The sequence below is a fragment of the Nelusetta ayraudi genome, unplaced genomic scaffold (genome assembly GCF_046127955.1).
Source record: "Nelusetta ayraudi isolate G7.1 ecotype Tasmania unplaced genomic scaffold, CSIRO-AGI_Nayr_v1 ptg000007l, whole genome shotgun sequence".
NCBI classification, from domain to species: Eukaryota; Metazoa; Chordata; class Actinopteri; order Tetraodontiformes; family Monacanthidae; genus Nelusetta; species Nelusetta ayraudi.
The window spans coordinates 1935001-1958154 of NW_027466057.1; the positions used below are offsets into that span (position 1 = coordinate 1935001).

General features: G+C 48.4%; 1 protein-coding gene and 1 long non-coding RNA gene across 3 annotated transcripts; one reads left to right on the plus strand and one right to left on the minus strand.

Moving 5' to 3' along the window:
• Nucleotides 1-5289: 5289 nt before the first annotated feature.
• On the plus strand, nt 5290-22547 carry LOC142883122 (uncharacterized). 2 transcript variants are annotated; one of them, XR_012925993.1, is made up of 3 exons: nt 5290-6099; nt 21808-21937; nt 22047-22544. It is a non-coding gene; the product is annotated as an uncharacterized LOC142883122 (long non-coding RNA). The 2 variants fall into 2 exon arrangements; XR_012925994.1 differs by lacking the exon at nt 5290-6099 and adding an exon at nt 11349-12052 and having other exon boundaries at nt 22047-22547.
• On the minus strand, nt 15774-22138 carry otomp (otolith matrix protein). The gene is made up of 9 exons (XM_076017762.1): nt 22041-22138; nt 21789-21925; nt 21526-21628; nt 21243-21428; nt 20198-20372; nt 19728-19795; nt 18270-18454; nt 17864-18035; nt 15774-17487 (listed from the first exon to the last, which is right to left on the minus strand). The coding sequence occupies exons 1-9, from the start codon at nt 22126-22128 to the stop codon at nt 17477-17479; spliced, it is 1125 nt and encodes a 374-aa protein (XP_075873877.1). The 5' UTR covers nt 22129-22138; the 3' UTR covers nt 15774-17476.
• Nucleotides 22548-23154: the final 607 nt, after the last annotated feature.

The window sequence follows — 23154 nt, forward strand, 5'->3', positions numbered from 1 at the left end:
GCAAAATATTCCGGCAGCATGTTCGGATCGTTGGGCCGCGTACAACTTAGTTTTCAAGAATCATCCGGAAGGGAATTGGTCCCATTAAACGCAGAAAACGCTGCAAACCAGGGACTGTCTGCTTGCACGCACCAGCATCTCCCTGCTGTTTATAATTGGTGTTTGTTCACCTTTTATTCCCTGTGCTCGCATGTACCTTGTTTGCCATTGCATTCATGCACGGGCCTTGCCTGCCTCTGTGTGTGCGTGTGTGTGTGTGTGTGTGTGTGTGTGTGTGTGTGTGTGTGTGTGCAGCCGTGAATCTGTCCGTCCGTGTAGCTGCGCTTGCACCGTACGACCCAGTGTGAATCATCAGGAGCAGCGGAGCCATAAAGCCCAGAGCTGTTAGGCAGGATGGCTTTTGGAATGATCACAGCGAGGCTGCGCACCCATTTTCCTGGGTCGGCTATCACCGTGGGAGGCTGAGGAGCCGCCGCCGCCGCCGCCACCGCCGTGTTTGCAGGGACCCGGGGGTTAGCCAGTATATACCGTGGTCACGCCTGACAGCGCAGCCAATGGCCATAACGTCAGCGACAATGATTGAACAAATGAAATATGTGCTCTTTGTCCGTGGTATTGGACAGGGTTGAGGTTAGCGAGAGGGGGGAGGGGGGGTCAGGGTAAGGGTTAAGGCAAGAAGAAAATTGCCTGTTTGGAAAGAAAGCCCGCTCGCTCTCTCTGTCTTTTATTAGTCGGCGCCGAGCGCTTCGCCTCGCCTCGCCTCGCCCCGGTGACAAACAAGATATTTGTCAGATCTGATTTCCTCTCCGCACGGCACAACTTTGCCGGTTACTGCGACAGAGCGCCGTAATACCGAGTTATTAATAATGCATACACGCCCACTGCCAGGCCGGATCTATATAATTGCAGCAGACAAAACACTCTCTGATACTCAGTAGTGCAGCATAATTCTGAATAACGACAGAATCATCATATATTTATATATATTTCTCCTTCTTCCTCTTCTTCTTCTTCCTCTTCTTCTTCTTCTTCTTCCTCTTCTTCTTCTTTTTGGTAGGCGATGGCTCTGAAGCCAGGCGGTTGGATGGAAATCAATACATGCCAACTGGTGAACTAACTTTTTCTTATATACAACCAAAACATTTTTTTTAGCATTTTGTTATGTGTGGGTAGATGACATAAAACAAATACGACTATGGCCATTCACTATAGATTTAACCAATAATTCTGACCCATACTCTCCGTGTGATGGGGGTCTCTGCACCTCATCCAGCCCCCTTTTCTCCCCTCTGAGCTTAATCTCTCAATGTTTCCCTCTCAGAATCTATATTCCAACTCTGTCTTGCATGTTTGGGCCATTTATATAAGTTAGATGGCACTGTGTGACAAGTGTGTGTGTGTGTGTGTGTGTGTGTGTGTGTGTGTGTGTGTGTGTGTGTGTGTGTGTGAGAGAGAGAGAGAGTGAGGGGGGCGGTGTCGGGGGGCTTTTTTATCATCTACCTTCCGCTTCGACTAGAGAGACTAAATGGAAACTCAGCGGAACAGTGAATGAGAAATAACAACATTATTATTGTTAAGCGTTTCATAAGTAGTTTTGCAGGCGAGCACATCCATCACTGAGAGAGGGGGGGGCGGGGGGGTGCAGGTGGGTGGGTAGGTGAAGGCAATGAGGGGAGGTAGGAAACTGATTTTTGGGAGGGGGGGGGGAGAGAGGAGGGGGAGGGAGCGTGTGGCGGCTTTTATTGCCTTTATCTCCCTGCTGATGACGGGAGATAGCGGAGCCGCAGGAAACAGAAGCTCAATGGTGCCATCAACAGGTGACTCGGGGTAGTGCCGCTGGGAGGTGAGAGCGCTCTGCGGAGGGATATATTCGGGGAGGGGATATTTTGGGGTGTAACGAAATTTGATGAGGTTATTAAGTGGAGCGTGTGCCACCGTCTATTTAGAGTCCGGTGGAAGATTTAGGAGGGGGGAGGGGCCCGAGGTGAGGTGGGAGGGGGTGGGGGGGTGGAGGTGGGTGGGAGATGGAGCTGGACTGAGTCCAGCCTGTTCTGTGCCAAGGTTGGACTATCCTCTGGCCTTTAAAACTCCGCCTCTCGCTTACACACACACACACACACACACACACACACACACACACACACACACACACACACACACAGGCTTACACGTGGGCCTGCCAACAGGTCAAGGTTAAAGCAAGCCTTCCGATCACTGCCAGACCTCCTCCCTCCATTACCTCTCACACACACACACACACACACACACACACACACGCATAGTGTTTTTATGCTTATACCTTAGCCTCTCACACACACACACACACACACACACACACACTGCACTCAGAGCCAGCCAAAGCGTGGCCCATCCATCAAGGGGCCTCGGTGGATGTTTTGCTGCCCTCTGGCTAGATCGGCCCCTGCAGCAGCAGCAGCAGCAGCAACCACACGCTAAGGGACGGCCAGCAAAGGTTGTCCCAAACATCCACAAGGGGAGGAGTCATCATCATCATCACCAACATCATCATCCCATGTGTCCCAGTGATTGTCACATCCTGAAGGATGCAAAAATTGGCCCGTGTGTGTGTGTGTGTGTGTGTTCTTGAGCCAGCCTGTTCAAAGCAAAGGCCGCCTGTTACTGTTTCTCTCCCTTTTTATAGGTTTTCCGTCCGCCCGAGCCTGACGGTCGATCGGCGTCTCGAGTGTGAAGGTTTGCAGCGTTTGTTGCCTGTTACCGCCGAGTCGATGCGGCGGCGAGGGAGGCACAACTCCAAACACATCAGCGCAAACCTCTCGGCTGAAATAGGTAGGAGGAGGGAGGTGGAGGTAATGTGTGTGTGTGTGTGTGTGTGTGTGTGTGCACGTGCATGGCTGCTCCTGTGTATAAGACATTGAGAGAACCTGAGTGTGTTTCCTTATTCGACAGAGTGAATTGGTAAATGGTAAATGGACTGCATTTATTGACAATATTGTGCTTTCCAGCACTTCACAATGGCCTCTCATTCACCCATCCACTCACACACTCACACACCAATGGGTGGCTGCTGCCATGCAAGGCGCTGCCAGCCCCGCCGGGAGCAATTTAGGGTTCGGTGTCTTGCCCAAGGACACAACGACCGACTGGGATGGAGCGGGATTTGAACCGCCAACCTCTCGGTCATTGGGCAACCCGCTCACTCACTCGGGGGCCGCTTCTCGCTTTTCCTCACAACTTTACGGTTGAGTTTTAGGGGCGACGTCTTCACCGAGCTCAGGTTAGACGCGGCCGACTAATTAGCCAATAATCGCCGCCAATTAAAGCAGGAATTTACGCAACGTGACACATTCCAGCAGTCGCGGGGCTCCTCGTCGTAATCCGCGCGCTGATCAGAAACTTAACGCGGTGTCCTGCTTTATTTATGGGCGGCCCTTAACCTTAAAACTGTGGGGAAGGAGTCCGGGAGCAGCCGGAGACCTCGGCGATTTATGTCCTCTAATAAAACAAGATTAGTCCCAACCTCTCCGAAGGCGCTCGCACCCTTCAGTTCAACATGACGGCATAATTTGCTCGGGTGATGGAGGAGATTAAGGGGGAAGTGATGCCAGATAATAACATTAGCACATACATTTATACGGACGATGGCGCCAAGTGGGCTTCTTTTTCAATATGAACACGTGTGGAAATCAGAGGGCGGTCGCTCGCGTGTTTGTCACGTTCTCGCCAAGGACGCAGAGCCTCTCTCTGCGCTGGCCTTTGACCTCTGAATTGAATTGCAGCCACACTCCTCACTCCACACCCGAGAGCTTCTTATGCTCTTTATTTCGGAACTTAAAGGTGTTTTGCTTTTCATTCTTTCTCGGTTCTTTTGGTCAAAGCCTCCCTCTTGTGAACACCTGCTTGTAAAATCAGCTCTTTCAACTGCCGGGGAACCTCTTATTACTAACGAGCACTTACACTTACACGCAGATGTTTGGGAAATTGGAAATATCTGCATGGAGCCTGCTCGCCGGCTTTAACAACTTCAGTGCAACATGCTTTTGCAAGTACACCAGTGCTTTTTAAGGCTTGTTTTTTTTCTCCTTCTCCCTATATTGAATGAACTCAAAAAATAATTAAATAACTGTAATAGAGCACAGAAAATCCTAAACAGCTTCACCATATAAATACATTCTCACCTGCGCCGTTTGATTCAGCGCTCGGCTGGATAAACGCCCTGGAAGCACTGAAGGTGCACTTCATAACGGTTCAAGGATCCTCAGCCTTGAAGATCCTAATATATGCCGCCGCGCCAGAGCGGCGAGGACGGCGGGTCGAAGCACTCAAGGAGAGACGGCGGCGCCGCGCCAACACGGCGAGTGTATTTACACTGGAGTAGACGGCAGATGAGACCTGGTTTTAATAGAGCCGAGCCACCGCTTCTCGCAGCCGGCTGCCTTCCGAGATCGCGGAGGAGAGGCGGCAAGGAGCAGGGAGCAAATTAGAGGTGTGTTGTTGTTTTTTTCCTTACAGGCACATGGGGACGTGTGCAGCGCTGGAGGAAGAAGAAAAAAAGACTCTTGTGAGAGCGCTGCTTAGGAACCTCATTAAGTTGGGAAGAAATGTTGTATTTTTAAGGTCAGAAGTTAGCGGTCGGGTTTACAGCTGGGGCTCCATGTCAATGGGACTGTTTATGTAATTGTTGCCTTCCCAGTGTCAAGTTTTGAATTATACATTAGCGTATTATGTTGATGATAAAAGGGACGGTAAAAAAATAATAATAATGGGCTCTCTCTGGCCTAAAAATTGGATGTTTAAGAGACACGATGTTTCCTCTGCTTTTCAAAAATACTGTTTGCCGTGCGTCTCTAAAACAGCCATTAGCTCCGGCGGTGACTCGGACAAACCACATGTCACGATCGATAATTAAACGTCACTGTCTCCGCTCCTGCTTAGATCTGCACGCTCCGGCTGAGTTGCATTCCAGCGGCTAACCATGTGTCATGTTTACAGCAAAACACATTTCGTGAAAATCAAGTCGCACTCTGTGTTTATCAGTTGAGTCTGTGGCAGTCGCACGCACTTGGTGTTTTGACGGTAACATCCCGTCGCAGTGGCCGCGTAATTAAATATCAAACAAAAAATGAAAAATGAAGATCTCCACAGAAAGAAAAAAATTGCCTCCTGGAAAAATGCTCTGTTTAATCTCTCTGCTAGAACTAATACTTTGGAAAGGGACAAAAACAAGGTGACTCTCTTGTGTAGCACTAAAATTGAACATTTCAGGCCTTCCTATATTGCCTATATTCACAGCGTGTGCATGGGCTTGCGTTAGCTAGCTAGCATGCTCGCGCCACATGACGTTTTCTCTCCAATTGCCCACAATTGTTAGTGTGATTTCAAACTTCATGTCGCACCAACTGCAATGCCGCAGTGCTGCTGTTTTATTTTAACTATTCACATCAATAGAAGTGTGAAATAAATGTACATTATCCAGTCGCTTTTTTTGTGCAGCAGCACAAACGCGGCTCTCGATGTGCAGGGAGGGACGCTCAACGTTTCTGGGAAATTTAATCACGGCGGATACGAAGCATAATGGTGGGAAGCGTAGGGGGATAAATTAGCTCCGTGTAAATGTATGTGAACGGCTGCTGCAGCGCAGCGAGCCGCACAGTTGCCTGTCCCATTTATAATCCCCGCCCAGGGCGCACTGCGGCTGACGCGGCGTCGGTCGCGCACATCTGCTAGCGTCTGCAAATGTCATCTGCGTGGCACAGACCAGTGACCTAATAATCACACACGCCCTCCGAGTTGAAAGCGTGTGACATATTCATGAACATCCGGAAATGGCCTATGTCGCTAGAGTGCGCACGTGTGTGTGTGTGTGTCCTGTGCAGCTCTTCTTCCCCTCTGCAGCTGTGTGATGACGATGATGATGATGACAAGCTGCACCCAGAAACCACTCCACCCTGACTGACCCCCCTTCCTCCACCACTGCCGTCAGACAAACCCAAACACCCGTTTGCCGTTGGGCCCCTTGCCTCCCTCGCCCACCGCTGCTCCTGCTCTCCAGCGCCGGCCTGACAGCTGTGGAGCAGCTCGCCGCCGCCGTCGCAGATAGAAGGCTTTCAACACGGAGAGGTGTGTAATATTCATAAAGCGGCGCTCCGCCGTACCGTGTAACCGTCGGCGGCCAGTGTGCGAGCAACACCGCTCTGCTCCTTCTCGTGGCGCGGCTCCAGTTTAATATTCATGCCACTTGTGCCAGATAGCTTCCAACACCGCCCCCTCCTACACCTTCTCCACCCCTGTAGTTCATTCTGCCCCATTTCTCGCAGGGAACACACTCCGTGTGTCAGGGGCGGCGACGCTTGTCAGGAGCTTGTTTGGCGCCCTGCTGCTGCAACCGCGTGCTTTGTCATGGCGGCCCATTCATTTCAATGGAGTTGCTCACCCGACGCATATCTCGAAAAAACGTTTTTGGCTTCCGGGTGACTTGAACATTATGCAACATGCGCAGTGATGTCACTTTCCGTCATGCCTCTGTAACTCATGTGACACACCAAAAAACATCAGCCAATCAGAACGAGCCACACGTACAGCGCCATGACATCACGCTGGCAGTCTAAAACTCTTTTCTGCGCATATTCTAGCCTTTATCTTTTCTTTTTAGAGACATTGAAAGTGCTGGACTTAAAGTTTTACAATGGAAAGATTTATTATGGACCATGGTTCAGGTGGGAGGTTTATTTTTCTATTGCAGTCTATGGGAAATGCTTTTTAGGCTGCATGGGGTTTTTGGCTGCAGTACCTCGAGTAGCCACTGGAAAAAAGAATCACAGCGCCGCTATATTGCCAGTCTTGTATCCAATTTGTATAATACATCCATGGTTCTGAGGCACACACACATGTTTTTCCTCCTGGACTGAACAGCAGTTCACTGGCTTGTCAGGGAAACAGAGTCCAGTGTTGCTTTAGCGAAGCAATTGTGTTGTGTGATGATCTAAGAGTCTGGGCCCTCAGAGCTGCACTTTAACATGGAGCCTTGTTGTAATCACTATCTCTGTGTTTACATGCCTAACCACTAATTGTGAGGACGGTACACATTTGTAATTGTAGATTAGACAGGAAACAGACTTTAACGGTACCGATTGGCCAACTTATCGTCCGCCGTGTGCGGTTGAAAACGGGCCCAAATTCTTGTTGAACTTTTCCTTTCTATCTGCATGTCCACTGCCCCGGAGCGCTTGCCAAAGAGCTCACGCAGATTAAACTGATCACTGCAGAGGCCTCAGATCTCGAGCCAGTGACGTCTCTCGCGCACTGACTCACAGGCGCATTTTGGCAAAGGTTGCTTTGTTTTTCCGTGTATCTGCGGGACATCAAGCCGCCGCCATCCAGTCCGGCTGCTGCACAGAGAGCACAGAATCTGGGCAAAAGAATAGATACGAATGTCAATACCTTTAAAAAAAAAAAAAAAATGGCTATTACCACTCAAAATCAAAAATCCACTTCGTACAAGCAACATTTCCACCCTCGAAAGCAAAATGGCTAATGAATGATTTGCCATATTGGAAACCACATTGTGTTTGACAAGGTTCCAACCTTTTGACCCAAAACTGCGACTGGAGGGTGTGTTTCCAATGACGCAAAAGGTCGAGAAGTTGGAAAATCTGACTTCTGAGGTGCAATGAAACGGACCGTATGTCGCCTTGGTTTGCCTGCAGCCATCTTGCGAGAACACACCTGGCTTCACGGCAACAGCCCATACAGCAGCAGCAGCAGCAGCTACAACTCACAGCCAGTGTGTTTAGAATAGCAGAGGTCGTAAAGAGTTGGAGGCCGAGCAAAGGGACCAGGCAGGAACTTTCTCCCTGTTAGTCAATGCGATTTCTGGAGGAGGGAAATTACATTAATGCAGAGACAAAAGAGAGCAATTTTATTTTTATTCAGTCAACGCTTGACGTGACTCTTGTTCAGTCTGGTGTTCAGACGGGCAACACATTGATTACAGAGCATAAATAAATGAACGCCGAGGTTCCTTCCGCGCCGTCAAAGCCGAGTAAAAAAAGAGGCCAATCGTTTCCTATAGGCGTCAGTATCGCCAGATGTCAAGCGGCGGCACCTGTGGGACCACGGCAGCAGCGCTCCGTCAACCATTAAGGCCATATTCATTTTCCATGAGGCACGAGTCGTGGGGTTTCCCGGCTGAATCAGTTCAACTCAACGCAAAAACGAGGGCAGGACAAAGATTCCACTCCGGGCCTCTGAGCAGAACACTAAACGAGCGAGAAAAGCACCTTTAACACCACCGTCGGAGCACATGGAACTTCCCGTTACCTCGCGAACCCGCTGCCGAGCAACAAGAGAGGGTGAGCCGTCGCTGCAAAAGCAGAATCATGTAATTGGAGGTGTGTTCGCGCCCGACGCGACAACGTCTGACTTCGCTTGCAGCCACAGATTTCGGGTCCAAAAACTTTACGCGACACTTTGCCGTCGTTCTTGATTATTTATTTTTTTTCCCCTTGTCATTTCATCACCCGTTCTGGAGTCTGCTAACCTTTCGCCGATTTGTCTCGCCAAGCTTCCTTTTTAAGGCGCCGCCGTCTTCCAGGATCCACCTGAGATTCCACCAGATTATTCACACCTGCTCGAATGAATCACATTAAAGCAGCGAACGCGCTCTCATTTCCCCTCCTCCCCGTCCTCTCCGCTGCTTCACCACCATTTCCTCACTTCCTATATTTTTTTTTTCCAATTTCACTCTCCCCACCCTCCCCCCTCCGCCTCCCCGGCTCCGTCGTTCTGTAGCTAATGGTCCTTAAACGCCGCTCCAGCTGTCGCGGTGTTGGGACTAAATCGCAACAATCATGAATTATTATCGACGGCGCGCTGACTGATTGTGCTAATGTCCGCGCTGATCGTATTAATGCCGGGGTTGATTGGAAGGCATCCATCATAATATCGCCGCCTATGAAGAGGTAATGGCTGGCATTATCCCCCCGTAATGAAAAAGACTGTTGAGCTGCAGATTAAAACTAAACACTGATAACAAGGGACTTCATATTTGGGAATTGTCGCGAGCGGAGAGGGTTGGTGGTGGTGGGTGGGGGGGGTCGCTCATCACCCGCCCTCCAGCGCTTCCTCTTCCTGAGGACGTCCTTGTCTCGTCTGCATTAGCTCCCAGGCCATTTCCCTCCTTACAAATCTCTGACAAAATGCCTCCTCATCTGACGATTCCATTTGGAAAAAGGAGATTCTTTCAAACCAAACTTGGAAGGTGGATCGGTCGAACCTTCTGTCTGTCTGTCATCCTCCCAGTGGGTTTATTCCACGCATCTTTTAAACCAGGGGTGTCAAGCTCAAACACACTGGGGCCACAATATAAAACTCGGACAAAGTCGCGGTGCCAACGTTGATAATTATTGGGAAAAAAAATCCTCCCCCAGAATAGAACAGTGAACCTTTTTATATGGACCCAGACAGGTTTTGCTTCAACACTGAATATGGATCAAGCAAAGCTTGATGTTATACAATAACAAACTTCATATTGCACACATGCAAAATCGAATTTCAAAAAAAAAAAAAAACACATCAAAATAAATAAAATGTAAAAAAAAATGGTATCCCTGTTTTTTGCATTAAAAAAAGTTACCTATAGTCTCGACGGAGTGATTGGACGAAATGTCTGTCTATCACAGTCAAGCGGGCCAATCAGATTTCTTGACTGGCAGGTTAGCTAGTTGGTAACAACAGGTGTGAGACAGGGTTTAATTAAGCCAAACCCCAAAAGCCAGAGAGGAGAGTGCCACTTCTGATTGTTTCCAAGCTGGCAGTCACTTCCTGTTTGATCAGAGTTAAAACCCCGGCCAAAGCAGCCACTTCCTGCAACAGTGAGTCTGACTAAAAAAGATTTAAGATCTCTGTGTGAACATTCACACTTGTATTTCTGAGGGATCTCACTCAGTCGTCCTTTTTTTGCCCATATTCCTCTTTTAAACTCATCTCCTTGTCCTTTATTTCTCCTTCCCAACCGTTCCTGCCTCTCCCCTGCAACTCCCCCCTGGTTTGTTCCCTGCGCCGTTCGCACCCCATCTGCTTATCCTCCGCTTCCCCAACTGTTTGTTCTTTCCACCCTTTCGTCTGATTCCTCATCCCATTTGTAAAAATCCTTCTCCTTCCTCCCTCACTTTGTCTGCTTTTTCTACCACAATCCATCTGCCCCCCCTCCCCCTCCCCCTCCCTCGCTTGACGGCAGGTTTCGCTTCCTAATCCACACAGATATTTTTTTTCTTTCCTCTCTTTTTTTTCTGTTTTGTCTTTGCAAACCCTGTCCTTCTTATGAGGGATAAGACGGGTGGGGAGAAGGTGCGGGGAGAGGGGGGGAGTTTGAAGAGTTTTAATGAGCCAGCGCTCACACCTATGGCAGGCCATGTAAGTGATAAGTGTGTGTGTGTGTGTGTGTGTGTGTGTGTCTGTGTGTCTGTGTGTGTGCATAAGGGAGTCTGTTGCAATTGTGTGCAGCGTTACAGTGTGCGAATGCACTAAAGCAGAGACATTTTAACTCGTGCAATCAATATCAATGGATGCGTGCGCACATTTACTGTGTGTGTGTGTGTGTGTGTGTGCGTGTGTTGTGTGTTGTTTATTGTGTGTGTGTGCGTGTGCGCGCGCGTGATACTGATGAATGGCCCAGCCCTTAATGTTCTCAACCACTCTGTGGACTAACTAGACTATTTAATCACCTTCATTCATCCTCCTCCTCCTCCTTTTGGTTTCTGCTTCTCTGCCAAAACGGAGTGTACTGCTGAGGTTGGCCAACACTTATTGTACAATACATTACACCTGTGTGTGTGTGTGTGTGTGTGTGTGTGTGTGGAAGAGAGAGAGAGGGAGAGAGTGAGAGGAAGAGAGCATTAGCACTGCATCAGTCAGCGTCCTGCCTGCTGGCTCGTACACCTGTTGGCTCGTTATGGAGCTCAGGAAAAGATAGAGGTGGCGCAAGCAGCATAAATCTAATACACACACAAGCTGAGCACGCACGCACACACACACACACACACACACACACACTCGGACACAATCTTCCACTAACTTTTTGCCAACATCCCTCCTCGGACGTAAGTTGCAATTATCTCAGCTTTAAGGTTTAAATGAGACGCTTCAAACAGCCCCAAACAATGAGGTCCGCTAACGAAGGCTAATAACGTTTAGCGCTGGAGCTAACAAGGTTTCAGGGAAGCAGCAGCTGCGTCAGCTGCTCAGATTTAAACTCACTCATTTGCAATCTTGTTCATCCATCTTGCCAGCCTCTACTCAGGCATTTTATTTGCTTTTCATAGATTTCAGAACCAATGAAGTTCAGGACCAAACAATGAAGCGTAGACAGCAGTTTTCATTTTTTTGTCGTAACTGGAGTTAAGTTAGTGACGCAGTCAGTGTCGTGTTTGCTACATGTGGCAAATGTTACCCTTCGGCTCAAGAAGAGGATTTTAGCTGTTTCTCCGGGTAAAAAAAAAAAAAAATATGTCGACAAATTTTAACAATCCCTTGTGAACATAATAGACAGGTTTGTCCGTTCACCTTCCGAGAGTCGCCTCCCCCTTTTACAAACACGTTCTTATTTACTCTTTAGCAGATGGAAAGGTGAGATACGTCCAACACATTTGGCAACGGCTCCATCTGGCGTGCCTGCTCGCACGACCTTATGAGACAGTGGACACGCGCACACACACACACACACACACACACACACCTGAGCTTCTAACAGTAGGTGGGTGTTGGCTTGCAAGACAATAACTCTGTGAGATGTGGGCTGTTTTTCGGTGTGTGTGTGTGTGTGTGTGTGTGTGTGTGTGTGTGTGTGTGTGTGTGTGTGTGTGTGTGTGTGTGTGTGCGTGCGTTTGTGTGTGTGTGTGTGCACGCGCGCCCACGCGCGTGCCCACGTACGGCAATAATGAGTGTGGGGCCATGGGATACCCGAAGGCAAAGTTCCAGGTTGAGACTCAAGGACGTCTGGCACGGCTCCACGCACCCGCCTTCATAAAACCAGAGCAGACCAGCAGACTGCAAGCTGATCCAGCACCATAAAACCGTGAGAGAAGTGACACATGCCTTCTTTCACTCATCTCATCCACCCCGACGTGTTCACACTCTTTTTGTACTCCCACACGTGCGCCAACACGCACGCACGCAGAGAGCGAAACACCCTCTATTTGTCCCCGAAAGCGAGCGAGGAGGTTCACGCTTCACGAGCGAGGACTCTGGAAGTGCAGGTTATTAATGAGAGCATGTCCTAACAACATTAAAGAGCAACTGTCCCATGGAGGGGGAAAATTGGGGAGGAGAGAAGAAGGAAGGAGAGGGGGAGGAAGCAGAAACAAAAGCAAGGTAAGGACGGCGGTGGAGGTGGAGGCGAGCTGGAAACGAGGGCTGGGAGGAAAATTTGAGGACATGAGAACGTAAGTGATGCAGGAGAGGAGGAGGGAGAGGGGCGAGAGAAAAGTGGGAGTTTGGGGGGAGACAATGGACAGAGCGTAGAGAAGGAAAGGATGAAGGGAAAGTGGAAAAGGAGAGGCAGCTTAAGAGGAGAATGGAGATAAAATGACGCAGGAGGAGGCAGAGGAGAGGAGGAAGGCAGCTTAAGGCGACGACAGCGGAGGAGGAGTGAGATGGGTGAGGAGTGAAGGATGCAGGAGTGGTGATGAGAAACGAGTATGACACTGGGATCCCCCGTGGTCTCCAGCGCTGACACTGCTGCCTGAGGAGAGAGCGCCATCTAGCGGCGTGCTATCCATCACGCTGCGGCGCAGCAAACCGCATCTGTTGGCACACACACACATATGTGCACACACAGCTTCGCACTCAAACACCTTGCAGCTCATCTTTCACCTGGACGGGTGCGTCATCGCGGAGACGACGGGCGCCGTCAGCCGAACCAAGCGCTTAAAAAAAAAAAAACATCTAGTCAGTTGACATGCAGTCTATGTACGTGTGTGTGTGCGTGCACGTGTCTGTGTGTGTGTGTCTTTGGTCACTTGGCTGTCATTGTGTAAGTGATCTGGGAAGCAGAGCGATAAGCCCCGGTGTCACTGCCGTCTAATCATAGCGCGTGTTCCTTATCAGCTCCGGGCCCAGGAGGCAGAATGGACTGTGGGAGAGAGATCCAAGGAGGAGGCGGAGGAGGAGGAGGAGGAGGAGGAAGAGGAGGATGGAGTGGGAACCAGAGATGGAGGGAGGAGAGGTTGGCCGTGGAGGGCAGCGATGGAGGTAGGGAGGAAAGAGGTGGGATTTAAGGGTCCACTGCACTAAAAGCACACAAGGAACCGGTGCCAGGGCCTGTGTTCGGACTCCCATACGGCGCGCACACACACACACACACACACACGAGCACACACCTGGTGTGTGCAAATAGCTCGCATCCACTCTCACCGCGTTGACGCGCACGCACCGGGGTTATCGGGAGTGCTAAGGATGGGTGGTAATTAAATAAGGAGAGTAACGCCTCTGATGGATTAGCTGTCACTCTCCCCTGTTGCCGCCCTCCATCACTGTCAGCCCGCTCCTCTCCTCCCACCTCGCGCCTCGCAACCTGCCGGTCATATTGTGCCGTCACCCGTGCCCAAGTGAGATAAAGACGCCCCGCAAACAGGCGGGACATTTTTCATCCCACAACAACGACGACGGAGGAAGTCCAGAATTTACAACCTTTTAAAGGCCTAGTGGGTGAGATTTAGTGGCCTCTAGTGGTAGGAAAGCATATTGGGTCGTGGTACATTGGGACACCCCTAGTCCTGGATGTCTCAGTGCACTGAGACTTGAGGTGGCAGCGATTCAAATCTTGCTCGATGAAACAGGAAATGTCTTCAGTGGATAAGTGCAAGTGTAAGGACCAGCAAAACAAAAATCAAATTACTGCCAAATGCAAGCAGCAGCTTGCATTTGGCAGTAATAGAAAAGCACTTATTGTGGACAGTGCAATATGATGATGAAGTAGAAGTACAACAAAAAATAATTAGATTACTGTGCCCGCCAACCGAACACGTTACAGTGGAAATGGTCATTGGCAATGGTTTGTAGCCTACATTTGCTGCTTGGTGTGACTGATTCAGAGCCATTTGCCGTCAAGATGGATTGACAGTGAGTGTGCGAAAACGATGGTGGCTGTGGAGCCCAGCGAGCGCCGGCCATTACGGCGCCATTACGCAGAGTTTTGTTGCTCATTTTCTACCTCCGTTTAAGTCTTTGCACTTGTGGTCTGGTTTTTATTTCAGAGATTATGGCTTTAAGTGTAAAATATCCCGGCCGTTATTTCCCTGTACTTCATTATTTCCGTTTTATTTCCAATTCTCTCCGGCTTTATGAGTTCATTAGGCTCCTGTCAAACTGTGGGAGTCCGAATGTACAACCCCGGCTTCATTTACTTTGTTTCTTAATCTTTCCTCCGCGTTTCTGTAATTTGATTTTAGCTGTTTACACCGGCGCAAAGATGGTGTTGTGAAATGATTACCGCACCCTCGCCACAGGGCCTTGAGTGGGGCTTTGCCTTCGTGAAGGCTCCTCGTCTCCTTTGTTTTCTGCTGAGACCTCGGCGAGAAACGATCACACGGAGCCGGCCAGAGATCGAGAGTGATTGCGGGAGTGTGCTGCAGTGCGGTTCAATCTTCACTATCTGCTCTCTTCTAAATGGCTCTCCTCCATCATCCACACACACACACACACACACACACACAGGATTATAGCTGCAAATGCAGTCCAAGCCAATGCTTTTTTTGTGTATGCTGGGGAGACCACCCATGATGATGGTTTGTCCCTAATTCACCTGTTCTACCTGGGAGGTGATCCTCTCTGAGTGGGCACATGGTATTCAGGTGTGTGTGTGTGTGTGTGTGTGTGTGTGTGTGTGTTCGCGAGAGAGCGAGAGAGAGCTCTACTTTTCCCATGTCTTTAATTACAGTTATTCTCTCCCTTTGTCTTCTCCAGTGGCGAACTTGGCACCACCAGATGGAACATTTCCAAAATCCTTTTGATTTATTATTATCTCTTGTATCAGTCTGGTAGAAAGCCCATTGAAAGAGTTTGGGGAGGAAAGGGAGGGAAACGCAATTGCAATGTGATTGGAAAATTATTTATTCCGTTTCTATGGTCAAAGCGGACCAACCTGATTTGTTACCACCAGTATCAGTGGTTTCCATCCAACACCCAGTACAATCAAAGGAGGTGTCAGTATAAAAACAGCTTTTTAATTAATAGCTAAACAGATGATATCTCTTTGTCGGCTGGTTTTGTAAGTATGTTTGCCTGAGTATCGATCTTGGCTGGAACCCTGCGCAGTTTCTGCTGTTTCAGAGACTGATTTAAAAAAAAAACAACAATGGTTGAATAAGATTTGAGCGATCAAGCCTGTTTTGGAGGTGAGTGTGTGTGTGTGTGTGTTTGTGTCAGAGAGCAGCAGTGCGCGTACCAGTGTGAGAAGCAGTGCGAGACTGCGAGATGCAGCTAAAGAGCGATGCTATCGAGCGAGTTTCATTTCCACGCAGATACATCCCAGAGCTGCGAGGGGAGGATTATTTTTCTTTATCATCGTGGCTTTAATTGGTTGCATTAGAAAGAGGAAGCAGCACATGGGGGAAGTGTTGACACGAGTTGAGCAGCACCAGTGGCCCAAACTGGATCCAAATTGGCGCAGCAGATATTTCCCCCCACAAAATATCACCTCTCTGTCTCTGGGATAGTGTCACTTTTCATCTTATACTGTGAATGTTTTTTTTTTTTCTCTATGAAGTGTGATTAAATTTCAAGCTCAGTGCAAAAAAAACAATATTCCTCTGGTGCAGGAGGTTTAACTGGGTGAACTTTATCCTGCTTGTCAGTCGATCGCTGAGCTCAGTAGTGCGCAGTGTGTGTAACAAAAACAGACGTAGATGCCAAGGGTAGAGAATCACACTCTGTTGTGCATTTTGCGGCACAGAAGTCTGTAGGTCACGTGATTGTTTTAATTCCAGCTCTTAGAACAATGTCAAAAAAATACAGTCAGAATTGCTTCCCTCGTGAAAACATTAAACTTCCTGTACTAATTCCTGCGATAATCACCAATCTATCTTTATCATCCTCTCTCACTACTTCGCAGCAGTCCCAAAGATTAAATGCAGTAAATTAAAAAATAAGAACCTAACAGTCCACAAATTCTTCATGTATTAAAGCAAGACAGGCCGAGTAGTTTGCAGAGGAGTTTCAGTTTTAGGAGGATTTTTAGGTTTTTAAGGTCCTCTGGGCTCACTGGAGGCAACTCGGAGTACGAATCGAGTTCCTCCTGAATGTACAGTGTAACAATATGCCGTGAGCTAGCATTGTCCGGTCCAGTGGGAGAGCAGTGATCCAAAGTCGAAGCCACAGAAAAGCCCTGGGAAAAAGCAGGCGATTCTGGTAACACGCCTCCACATGGGTCCGAAAAATGTACACGCGCACACCTTTCTCTAAGTGACAGGCTAAAAGTGTAGAATGCCAGACTTCCAATTAGAGCAATAATTGGCTGCAGGGGTGGGAAAAAAAAACTGTGCAGTCACTCACGGAAACGCACACACGCACACTCGCAAACAAACACGAAGTGAGACTCGTTAAGCTCGGCATTAACAGCACCAGTGGTTCGGTGCCAGAGACGGCCTCTGTTGGGGGAGGAGGGAGGCGGAGTGTGTGGGCGGGTGGTGGAGAGGCTCTAAAAAGAACACCGACAAACAAACAGGGTGATGAAATCAATACGAGGTTCTGGAGAAATGTCACACATTTTTCTCTCTTTAATTAGAATTGTCAGTTGTTTTCTGATATTTATTTATTTGTTGTCCCAGAGAACAGCGGAGCAGTTTCAAACTAACAGTCGCTCCAAAATTCTAAAATCAACAATCTCTATAAAACTATATATTTAGCCCTCTGTTTACGACCTCCTGCTAGCATGCTGGGTTTTAGCATCCTGCTCAAACTGATGTTTTGTTGGACCTTCCTCATGTTTGGAAGAGGACACAAACAAGGTGGTCTTAGGAAAGAAGTAACCGCTGGGCTTTTTGTTATCAACATTGACTTTTTTTTATGACATTCTTTTGAATATGGTATCTTTAAAAGCTATCCGTGAGCTGATGAAGACTCACTCACCTGCACTCTTTTATTCTGTTTCATTGTCTCCTTTCCCTGCCTCTGTTGTGTTCCTGCTTAGTGTCCTTTTAAAAGCCGAGCCAAGCTTTTCACTGACTGATTTTATTTCAAGTTTTGCCTGAGCTGATTAGCCCCTCTTAGCAGCGTCCTACCCTGCCAGCCAGAGGAGAGAGCACCAGGTTGCAGCAGGATGAGGACGGAGTGATGAGAACCCCCCCCCCCCCCCCCCCAAAAAATAATAAAAATGCCAGGAGTATAAAAAAAGCAAACAAAGAAGGGTCGAGGAGACAAGGAGACACAGGGATACGGGGTGGGGAGGGAAAGACGGAGGGACGGGCTGGTCGTGCTTGGATGTCTTCTCCCCTCTGTTCCATCAGCAGAAGCCTGTAAATGGGGAACAAAACCCAACAATGAGAGCAGCGACAGCGGACACACAAATGTGTTTAGTGTGAGGTTCCTTCGAGCCACCAGGTGGCAGTGTTTATTTTTGGTGAAGTCAAGGTTTACCACAGGTGTTCCAAGTTGAGCATTGACGTTAAAATAGACACTGAGAAGGAAAGCAAACAGTTTTTGTCGCTACAGAACAATGTTGAAAAGACAATAACCCTTGACTTCCACTCAAAAATAAAAACTTGGCTGCCCTCTGGTGGCTCGGAGGAACCTGACACAAAACAAATTATGCTTCAAACTTACGCTCTCCTTGAGTCAGCAACTAAGCGCACACACTCTCTCTCTCTCTACCTCTTTCACTCTCTCTTACCCTCACACTCGAAGGCTTGCAGCGCGGTGATGTAAGTGGGGCCCAGCCAGGTGGTGTAGCTGCCCAGGACTCTCTGCAGGTGGTGGGTGGAGTCGCTAAATAGCACGTCGGCTTCGCCGTAGCCTGCCGAGCTAAACATGCTGAAGCCCCCGGTGGCGTTTCCGAATGCAGTCTGTTGGAAGAGCATGTGACAGCGTCGACTCACAGCAGAGGCGTACATTAGTGCACTCTAGTGTGTATGTGTGTGTGAGTCTCAAGGCTGTTTGGGTTTATGCAAGTGGTGCCAAGGCGTCAATGCAGAATGTGTCAGTCATGCTAGCAGTTTCCCACGCAGAGACGCGAAGCACGCAGTCCAATCAGTAACATGCACACAGACGGTGCACCTGATGCAGCAGTGCACACCGACCTGGAGACGCTCCAGGTACTTCCAGACGCGACACTTGTCCTCCATGCGCACCGCCACGCCATTGGCGGGGACGGCGGCCAGGTGACACCGCTCGTACTCGTCCAGGCCGGCCTCGCTTCCGTCCGGACACAGCAGCTTCAGGTCCTCCACCTCCAGGTCCAGGGCCCAGGACTCCATGTTCTTACCTGAGCAGCACAGAGGCAAGCAAGTGCAGTTTAGGCTGATTTGAAGCTGAATGCAAGCTTTGAATTAAACAGGAACACACAAAATTAACCCATTTTCTGGTGGATTTAAGTGTCAGTTTTAAAACTAAAATCTTAGTATTCATCATTCTGGTTTGCCATCTGGAAGACGTGACCTACTGCTTGTCGTAAGAACTCAGCAAAACACTCAAATAATAATTAGAGGATGAAGCCGCAGCAGCTTGCAGCCACGCCGGCCCAGACCTTCTGTGTTTTCTGGACCTGCCTTAATTGGTGAGTGAGTCCGGACATTTTTTGAACCATATGAGGACGCATGCTTCGTTAGGTAGGTACACTGTTTGTGGAGCCGGTGTCAAACGGCTCCCGCTCGGCTGCACCGGCGCAGTCTGCGTAGCGTGACTGCGATAATGATCACCATTAATTTTAAGATGTTGCCCAGAGCGGAGGAGCAGACCAGCAGAGAATTGGGGCATTTCTGTGCAAGACAGAATTTCTCTTCTCTTCCTTATTTCTGTTTAAAGATTTACCTCCTTGTCCAGATAACACCTTGTTTTAATGATTATGATTGGTGTCTTTAGCGTCTCATTTATGACACATTTATGATAACTTATCGGCCACTTTATCAGGTAGAATTTGGATTATTCGTTAAAGAAAGTCGCTAATTGCTGGGCGGCAGCAATTCAGTGCATTTAGGCATGTAGACGTAGTGAAGACGATTTGCTGAAGTTCAAAGTGAGCATCACAGCAGGGAGGAGAAGAGGACTGAAGTGACTTTGAACGCGTTGAACGTGGTTGCTGGTGCCAGATGGGCTGCAGGTCTTAGTGTTTCACTAACTGCTGCTGATCTGCTGGGATTTTCCTCACATCACGACCATCTCCACAGAGAGTGGTCCCAGTGAATGGAAGGAAAATACCCTGCTGATGTCAGGGCTCAAAGGTCAGATTGGGCAGACTGGTTGGAGACTGCAGAGAGGTTACAACCGAGGTCTGCAGAATAGCGTCTCTGAACGCACACCGGCCACTTCATTAGAAAGCTGTGCCTGATTAAGTGGCCAGTGGGAGTTCACCTGGCACGTAAAAACCCGTGAGAATCTATGAGGAAACAGTGACACCCGGTGTCAGGGACAGAGACTAGCAGCCACCGCCAGTGGCTTCTTTAAAAAAAAATAATGTTTTTAATCGCTCCAAATTTTTAGATATGATCATCATCATGTGACCAGCAGTGAAGACTTTTCAACAAAACAAAAACCCTTACCATCTAAATTGTCAAAGACTGTTGTGTGTTTGATGAAGGCCACATCTCCGAGGTTCTCTGCAACACATCTAAACACACACAAACACACACACACAGTGATAAAAACAAGAAGCGACAAAGAAGTGACAAGAAGCAGCACACAGGGAAGTTGTTAGTCAAAGAATCAAACTGCTGTGACGACAATTAAATTCTCTCTGCCACTTATTGTTGCGCTGGAAAATTCCTTCACAGGAGTTTTATTCCCACCTTCAAAGCACTTAGTCACAAGCCGAAGGCCGTTTCATTCGTCACTGTCATGGTGGAGTGAGAACACGCACGGACTGAGTCATTATCTGTCATTATCGCACTAATGTTAGACGTAGATGACAGCATGCGGGACTTGACTCCAGGTCCCTGCTGCGCTGGCTGCTCCAGGTATTTTATGAAGCGCGGGTCCCTCCGTCAGTCTCACCGCCGCCTCGCGCACTGACCTCAGCGCTCCCGCCTCGCCGTAGTGCCGCTCCCGGTGGCTGTTGGCGCAGATGTGGCGGTCGTTATCGTCGCCGATGCAGGCCTCGCACAGGTTCTTGGGGTTGTTGCCTCGGGGGTCGTGCTGCGGGTCCTTCACGCCCGGGACACAGCTGTAGCCGAAGAAGTTGCCAACGGCTGGTGAGAAAAGACAAAGTGAATGAGAGGGGTCTAGTTCTCGGTGCCGAGTATGTTTTTCAATTGCTCCATGAAGTGACTTATTAAATAATGCAGGAGCTTTAACGATATTAAGCTGAATAGCTGAGAACAAATGCATTAATTAGTCCTTAGCAATTAAAACAAACAGCTATTATTCATCATTTCCGATTTCTGGGTTTCTTTTTTTTCACATTTTGACCTTACAGTCAATGAAGAGTTTGCCGATGTGATTATTTTTGAAATTCTTTATTCTAGCATAAAAACACACAAATCAAAAGAAAAAAAATACAAGCCTAATTCTCAAGAAAACAAATATCCAGGAACTTAAATATGCTCAAAAGGGAGTAGGAAGAAGTACATTAAGTTTCCCCTGATGCCATTCAGCCACTTTTACCAAATAAACCCACTCAGTTCTCTAGACTATACTTTTTTATTATTTTCTGAAAGCTCGAGCCTCGTTTTGTGTTGGTCTTTGCAGCTGCAGCTTCTCTCTAGACTTCGGCACTTATTAATTAGATTTTTTTTTTTTTTTATTGAGAAATTGTCAATGCAACTTTTGCAGGTGTTTAATTAGTTCCAAGACAAAACACACACACACACACACACACACACACACACACACACACACACACACACACACACACACACACAAATTCCACCACCTCAGATATAAATATATACCATTTCCTCCCTCACCTACCTCGTCCTCTCTTTCCCTTCACTCTCCATTCCACACCACTGCTTCAGCCCTCTGCACCTTCCCACAAACCTCCCTCACACACACACACACACACACACACACACACACACACCTTCTTCAACCACACACACCGTCCCACCTTGACTTACCTTTGGGGAAATTGCATTGCTCCCCCACGCTGATCTGGGAGGTGTTGACCAGGTAGCCAATAGGAACCGTCCACCCGACGGTGGTGCGTATGCCGGGATGGCAAGAGCTTCGCTCGTGCATCTCCAGCAGGGACAGGTCGGAGGAGGAGCGGCGCGCCATCGCCACCACGTAGTAGCTGACGCCGTCTGGAAGGTGGTTTTGTGAGGAGAAAGGCAGCAGCAACGTTGTATTTGATTAATAACGTGCCGCAGATCTTAGAACGAGTGCGTTGCTGTGACCTACCCATTCCGTTGTAGGACTCTCCTGCAGCCAGCTCAAGACCGTAACAGAGGCCGGCAGCGTAGATGTCATCGGCAGACATGGAGGCTGCATCTGCTGTCCCGTTCTGCCCAAAAAAAACAAAAACAGAAACAAACACATTCATGCTTTGAAATTCTGCTGCTTATCAACATGTGGAAAAAATGCACTTGTTTTCATGAGCTCGTGTGGGCAAAGATAAATATTTTGAACAAAAATAAGCTATTCTTTCTCATGACTCATCCTACCTTGATTTTGTCCATGCAGTCTCTGGTGTTCAGGCCGCGGACACATTGCAGGGTCCCTCTGATGTTTCGCGCTGTGGCGTTCCCGGACAAATCCATGCACTTCTGCTGCTCGGCATCTGAGATGACACACCAGGAGACTGGAAAAGAAGGTGTGAAAAATAAAAGAATTAAATATACTTTATGTTACATCCAACTTACATCTAAGTAACAAATAGCCTCACATGTTGGTTTTGCTTCTTTTTTTTCATGTACCTGTAGTTTTTGGATTGGAGACGCAGCTGGCGGACAGGAGATGCAGCAGGAGGACGAGGAAAGGAAGTTTTCTCTGTGGAGGCTCCATGTCGACTGGGAGAAACCTGCTTGAGACGCACAGGAATGGCGAACAGAATTTTTTTTCTCTCTTTTTTTTTTTTAATGACTTGGCCACCCCCATCCTCCCTGAAACAAGCGGCACCTCAGTAGGTGGGGGTAAAGCAGGTGGGCTGGATGTAGAAAAAAAAAGAGAACACGCATTATTCCTGGATTGCCGCTTCACAAGTCAAAGTGCCCAGCAGATAAACCCGCCAACTCATGATGGCGGTGTAGCATTTCCACCTCCAATTATCCACCGAGACTGATCCCCGAGGAGCGGCGAGGGGGCGGAGAGGGTGGACACACGTAGGCTCAGAGCCGCTCGGGTCACCTGGCACCCAGTGTCGAGTCCCAGGGTCTTTCATTTATAAAAAAAAAGAAAAAAAAAAAAGAGGAAGGGATGAAGGGGGAGGAAAAGTCTGTAAACAATGCGTCTCTGTGCTGCTACACCGGCTCGGTCTTCGTCCGACTCACTGGAGACTGAAGGTCCGGGTAGGTAAGAGCAAACAGCGCTGACTATTGTTCACAGCCACAGGTGGATGGGAAATGTAGCGGCTTCTCCATGCAGTTTTCTCCTCTCTTGACACACAGGTCAAGGTCTCCTGCAACACAGCCCTTGTATTGGTTTGCTTTTCTTCTTCTTTCTTTCTAGTTTTGAATCATAAATCATGCAGAGCGTCTCATTTTGGTGTTACGAAGGTCAGAAATTTGCTACGGTGCGAGACCTTTTAATTAAATTTCTAGTGATCGGGTTAATTAATAAAACATGCACATGCCCCTTAAGGTGATGTTGTCTTTGTAGGGAGACGATAGAGCTTTTTTTTTATTATCATTACTCTGGGGAAGATGTAACAGTTGTAAAATAGTTTTATGATTACAGGTCGAACTTCAGTTGGTGCAGATGTCCTTGAAAGTTATGTGTTGTTATTATTACGGCATCCCAGGAGGTTGCCTTGCAAAGTTCCCCGCTTCTCCTTGAGGTTTGTTCGCCTTTAAGCAGGAAGTGGTTAGTTTG

Bases quoted from the DNA above. Each gene is read 5' to 3' on its own strand.
- otomp (XM_076017762.1), bottom strand. From the start codon at position 22,128: ATGGAGCCTCCACAGAGAAAACTTCCTTTCCTCGTCCTCCTGCTGCAT. The intron at 21,629-21,788 runs GTAGGATGAGTC...TTTTTTGGGCAG, and splicing joins ACTGCATGGACAAAATCAAG to AACGGGACAGCAGATGCAGC. The intron at 19,796-20,197 runs GTCAGTGCGCGA...GTGTGTGTTTAG, and splicing joins GGCGAGGCGGGAGCGCTGAG to ATGTGTTGCAGAGAACCTCG.